At 49.8% G+C, this 6,268-nt stretch overlaps 1 protein-coding gene across 1 annotated transcript; it reads left to right on the top strand.

Moving 5' to 3' along the window:
* Positions 1-3,151: 3,151 nt before the first annotated feature.
* On the top strand, positions 3,152-3,612 carry LOC137359677 (histone H3-like). The gene has a single exon (XM_068025458.1). It carries the CDS (start codon positions 3,152-3,154, stop codon positions 3,560-3,562), a length of 411 nt encoding a protein of 136 aa, XP_067881559.1. The 3' UTR covers positions 3,563-3,612.
* Positions 3,613-6,268: the final 2,656 nt, after the last annotated feature.

Below are 6,268 nucleotides of genomic sequence, written 5' to 3'. Positions count from 1 at the left end.
GGACATGCAAGCTGTAATCCTTCCCAACAGCCCTACCACTGAACCAATGCTAATATAAACTGGGCTCAAGCAAGGCTGTGTCATCACACCAATGCTCTTTTCTATCATCCTCGCAACAACACTCCACCTCATCTCCTCACACTCACATTACCAGAGACTGAGAGACAGAATGGATGTCAAACTCACACACAGAACCAGAGTCTGAGAGATACAGAATGAATCCATACAGCACCAGACACTGAGAGCTACCGAATGACAGAACATTCTCAAACACAAAAGAAGAGAGTAAAATAATTGAATTAATTGCACACTCACCTACAATAGCAGAGACACAAGGACACATAAGTGTCCTCCCAACAATAGCCAGGACATTTCCAGGGAGGTTTACACGGGCAGCGGCTCTTTCAATATAAACTGGGCTTGGAGAGAGTCTTTATGAAATATACTTCCTGATTGCAGGTAGGGTGTTTGTGATTGGTTGCAAATCTTTAATCTGATTGGATGGGGAAAGACACCAATTAGAGAATTACAATATAAAACCTTTGTGACATCACTTCCAATCACCCAATCACAATCTTTACTTTCCCCCATCCGTCATTAGCATAGAGCTGTGGGATTGTCTATTTAATCCGCACTCGGAAGGGGTTTGGTTTATTTCTGTGTCTGAAATTGGAACTGAAGATGGTTGAGGAGAAGAAGAAAGCTCTGCACAAACATCAGTAGCGCAGTCTCAATCAACGGGTGGGAATCTGAAAGTTTCCCGATCAAATCTGGAGTCAGACAGGGCTGTCCTCTGTCCCCGGTCTAGTTTGTTTGCTGTATTGAACCCTTTGCTGAGTCGATTCGGAAGGATGCGAGCATAAGAGGGGTGACAATCCCAGGCAGCGGAGGCACTCAGGTCAAAACCTCCCTGGACATGGATGACGTCGCCGTTTTCTGCTCGGATCCGCTGTCCATGCGCAGACTGATGAGCATCTGCGACCAGTTCGAACTGGCCTCGGGAGCCAAAGTTAACCACGGCAAGAGCGAGGCCATGTTCTTTGGCAACTGGGCTGACCGATCCTTTGTCCCCTTCACCGTCAGGTCAGATTACCTGAAGGTGCTGGGGATATGGTTTGGAAGGGCCGGGGCGTGCACCAAAACATGGGAGGAGCGAGTAGCCAAGGTACGACAAACGTTGGGCATGTGGGGGCAGCGATTTCTCTCCATTGTGGGTAAGAACCTGGTCATCAGGTGCGAGGCGCTCACGTTGTTGCTCTCCGTGGCGCAGGTCTGGCCCATACCCCACTCCTGCGCCGTGGCAGTCACCCGAGCCATTTTCCGCTTCGTCTGGGGATCTAAAATGGACTGGGTCCGGAGGGACACGCTGTTCAAATCTCTGGACAAGGGCGGGAAAAATGTACCCAACGTGGCCCTCATCCTGATGACCACCTTCGTGTGCGGCTGCATCAAGCTGTGTGTAGATCCCCAGTACACAAACTCCAAGTGTCACTACGTGCTGAGGTTCTATCTGTCCACGGTGTTGCGAAGGATGGGCCTGGTCACATTGTATCGTTAATATTCTCAATTGCTGTAAATGTAAAACTGTAATTGACATGACAATTGTGAAACGGAAGGGTTGGGAAGAAACTCATGACAGTATTGAAGGAAACTGATCTCCCTTGCAATGTTTGTATTTTTTTGTGCTGTTTGGTAACTGTTTGGCAATGTAATTTTTACAGATTTTTATGAATAAAGTATATTTTGGAAAAAAAAAGAAGAAAGCAGCTGCTAAGAAGGGCGCCAAGAAAACCTTAAGTAAACCGTCAGCAAACGGCGGCAAGAGGCGGAGAAAGTCGAGGAAGGAGAGTTACTCCATCTACATCTACAAAGTGATGAAGCAGGTTCACCCCGACACCGGCATCTCCTCCAAGGCCATGAGCATCATGAACTCGTTTGTGAACGATATTTTCGAGCGCATCGCGGGTGAGGCTTCCCGCCTGGCCCATGACAACAAGCGCAGCACCATCAGCTACAGGGAGATCCAGACCGCCGTGCGCCTGCTGCTGCCCGGGGAGCTGGCCAAGCACGCCATGTCGGAAGGGACAAAGGCGGTGACCAAGTACACCAGCTCCAAGTAAAACTGCACAATGGACTGAAAAACATCCCAAACACAACGGCTCTTTTAAGAGCCACCCACAATCTCTCTGAAAAAGCTACAACTTCATCTCTATGGTATCGATTTGTTTTGTTTCTTATATATGAAAAGTCTGGAACTTTCTAATTGCCTTTGTGATTTATCCCAGGTATATTTGGGTGATTCACTTTCACTGTCTGTGAGATCTTTGTGTCTCTACTTAATGATGCCGTGTAAATTAATTACTGACCACTGACCGCAAGTGCGCTTTGATTTCGGACGCGTTCATATTCGGCCCCTTTCCTGTATTCCGCTAATAAAAGCTGACAGATCAGTTCTCAGTCACTTGTTTCCCTTGTTCAAGCTTGGCCTCAATAATTAATAAGTACATTATCTGGAAACCCCGCTGTTGGAGGAAACCTCAGTCTCACATTTCAACATCTGACAGTAAAAATCTTCTCTCCGCTTTTGTCTCCCACAAATAGGTTCAATCTCGAATCAGTGATTCGGTATCTTGACAAAGATTGACCTGAAATGTATCCGTTTGCAGAATGCTGTGAAAGAGACTTTCTGCCGCCGCTTACAGACTGTTTCAAAAAGGACGGAGAATAAACCCGAATAGATACCGGATTGGAAAAGTGTATCTGGAACTTGTGACAAAGTGTAGAATAATACAAGAGAAAGAGTTTAAAATCTTTGCTGTAAAAGATCTTTGCTGACAAATATCATTGAAATGTTCTGATCATGTTCATAAGATGAATTAAAGCAAATTTCTCCTTTGTCAAAACCGTTGTTTCCGGCACTGATATTGGCGGTTTTTTTTTTAATTGAGTAATCAGTAATAATCGACCAATTGGAGGCAATAGCTTCCTGTGTTTCTGTTTATTATCGGAGTTTGGTTTTAACTGAATGGGCGTCGGGTTCCAGCCAATTACTGCTCAGGGCGGTTCCTCACAGAGTTTAAAAAGGCGGATGTGCAGCAGATTCAGTATTAACAGTCTGTGTGTCTCAGATTGTGCAGAATCCGTTGAGAAAATGGCCCGGACAAAGCAGACAGCGCGTAAATCGACCGGAGACAAAGCTCCTCGCAAACAGCTGGCTACCAAAGCGGCCCGGAAGAGCGCTCCAGCCACGGCTGGAGTAAAGAAGACTCATCGCTACAGACCCGGCACTGTGGCTCTGAGGGAGATCCGCCGCTACCAGAAATCCACTGAGCTCCTCATCCGCAAACTGCCCTTCCAGCGCCTGGTCAGAGAGATCGCTCAGGACTTCAAGACAGACCTGCGCTTCCAGAGCTCGGCCGTCATGGCCCTGCAGGAGGCCAGCGAGGCTTACCTGGTGGGGCTCTTTAAGGACACCAACCTGTGCGCCATCCACGCCAAGCGAGTCACCATCATGCCCAAAGACATCCAGCTGGCCCGCCGCATCCGCGGGGAACGCGCCTAAAACCCGGCTTCAGTAACAAGTGTAACAAGGGCTCTTTTCAGAGCCACCAAATCAGCAAAGGAAAGAACTTCCATCTCTGGTCATCATCAAACCCATTAGATTGGAGGGGCGGTCACATGGTTTCTGTTTTGTCACATCACTTTCCCGAAAGGCCTGTCGGACTGAGAGCTGATCTGGAATTTAGAAAGCAGCATTACCGGAGACTCATTGCTGTTCAGCACAATCTCAACCCTGCTCCTGGGATCCGTTAGCTGACATTTGGGGAAAATAAATAGATCCCAGTTTTATTTGGAAGGAATTAATGGAGCCAGCTCCGTTCACATGAGGGTTATTTACAAACATTACCCAATGAGTTCGCTAATAGTTGAATCCCTTGGAGATCGGTACACAGGACATGTAAGGCAGCTCGGTCACACTGACTCGAACCGCCAGTTCCCCGGGGTTGCAAACCCTGACACTGCGGGGAGAGAATCCCCGACTCTCCCGCCGCCGGGGGAAACAGACAGCTCTGTGTCCGGAGAATAGGGAGGGCCGGGGGGGAAGGCACATATTAAAGCGCTGCAATGGACTCAGCTCCCGTGTGTGAGCAACTCTCAGATTCCGTCCTCTGGGAACAGTGCGGTCTAAACAGATCAGGTTAGGAGAGAAACATACAGCCCGAGAATGGCCTCTTCCTGCATTTACTCTGTTCCGGGAGCAAATTCTCATTGAGAAGCCGGAGAGAGAGAAAAAACAGAATTCAAACTGTCTGCATGCGAAACAGGTCAATCCACTGTTGCAATACCTCCATCACTGATTCCCTCCTGACAGTAACCAGTCCTTTCACAGAGACTGTGGGTGGCTCTGAAAAGAGCCTTTGGTTTATTAGATGATATTTTCGCCTCTTTACTTTTTCTGGGAGCTCTGAGCACTGGTTTTCTTGGGCAGCAGCACGGCCTGGATATTAGGCAGCACCCCACCCTGAGCGGTGGTCACTCCTCCCAGCAGCTTGTTGAGCTCCTCGTCGTTGCGGACGGCCAGCTGCAGGTGTCTGGGGATGATGCGGCTCTTCTTGTTGTCCCGGGCCGCGTTCCCGGCCAGCTCGAGGATTTCAGCGGTCAGATACTCGAGCACAACAGCCAGATAGACCGGGGCTCCGGCACCCACACGCTCAGCATAGTTACCCTTTCTCAGGAGTCTGTGAACACGGCCCACTGGGAACTGCAGTCCAGCCCGGGAGGAGCGAGACTTGGCCTTGGCCCGAGCTTTCCCGCTGGTCTTTCCTCTTCCTTTTTTTTTAATTTCCAAAATATACTTTATTCATAAAAATCTGTAAAAATTGCATTGCCAAACAGTTTCCAAACAGCGCGAAAAAATACAAACATTGCAAAAGAGATCAGTTTCTTTCAATAATGTCATGAGTTTCTTCCCAACCCTTCCGTTTCACAATTGTCATGTCAATTACAGTTTTACATTTACAGCAATTGAGAATATTAACGATACAGTTCGAGGGGCTTCCCATGGTTCCAGCCCCTCAGTCCAGCTTGGTGGGGGAACCTTACACTGTGGTCTTTCCCTATTGAGCCTTTGCTGCGGCTGCCCCAAGCTTTAGTGCGTCCCTCAGCACGTAGTCCTGGACCTTGGAATGTGCCAGTCTGCAACATTCGGTGGTGGACAACTCTTTGCGCTGGAAGACCAGCAAGTTTCGGGCAGACCAAAGGGCGTCTTTCACCGAATTGATAGTCCTCCAGCAGCAGTTGATGTTTGTCTCAGTGTGCGTCCCTGGGAACAGCCCGTAGAGCACAGACTCCTGTGTTACAGAGCTGCTTGGGATGAACCTTGACAAAAACCACTGCATCTCTTTCCACACCTGCTTTGCAAAGGCACATTCCAGGAGGAGGTGGGCGACCGTCTCTTCCCCACCACAGCCAACGCGGGGGCACTGTGCGGAGGGGGCGAGACTTCGGGTGTGCATGAAGGATCTGACGGGGATGGCCCTTCTCACCACCAGCCAAGCTACGTCTTGGTGCTTGTTTGAAAGTTCTGGTGATGAGGCATTCCGCCAAATGACTTTGAAGGTCTGCTCGGGGAACCATCCGACAGGATCCACCGTTTCGTTTTCCCGTAGGGCCTTGAGGACATTCCGTGCAGACCACTGCCTGATGGACCGGTGGTCAAAGGTGTTTTTCCACAGAAACTGCTCCACGAAGGATAGGTGGTACGGCGCCGCCCAACTGCATGGTGCGTTCCGCGGCAATGTGACCAGGCCCATCCTTCGCAACACCGGGGACAGATAGAATCTCAGCATGGAGTGACACTTGGAGTTTGCGTACTGGGGATCTACACATAGCTTGATGCAGCCGCACACGAAGGTGGTCATCAGGATGAAGGCCACGTTGGGTACATTTTTCCCGCCCATGTCCAGAGATTTGAACATCGTGTCCCTCCGGACCCGGTCCATTTTAGATCCCCAGACGAAGCGGAAAATGGCTCAGGTGACTGCCACGGCGCAGGAGTGGGGTATGGGCCAGACCTGCGCCACGTAGAGCAACAACGTGAGCGCCTCGCAGCTGATGACCAGGTTCTTACCCACAATGGAGAGAGATCGCTGCCCCCACATGCCCTAATTTTATCGTACCTTGGCTACTCGCTCCTCCCATGTTTTGGTGCACGCCCCGGCCCTTCCGAACCATATCCCCAGCACCTTCAGGTAATCTGACCTGACGG

The sequence above is a fragment of the Heterodontus francisci genome, unplaced genomic scaffold (assembly GCF_036365525.1).
Source record: "Heterodontus francisci isolate sHetFra1 unplaced genomic scaffold, sHetFra1.hap1 HAP1_SCAFFOLD_121, whole genome shotgun sequence".
NCBI classification, from domain to species: Eukaryota; Metazoa; Chordata; class Chondrichthyes; order Heterodontiformes; family Heterodontidae; genus Heterodontus; species Heterodontus francisci.
This window is presented reverse-complemented; position numbering and strand designations above follow the sequence as displayed.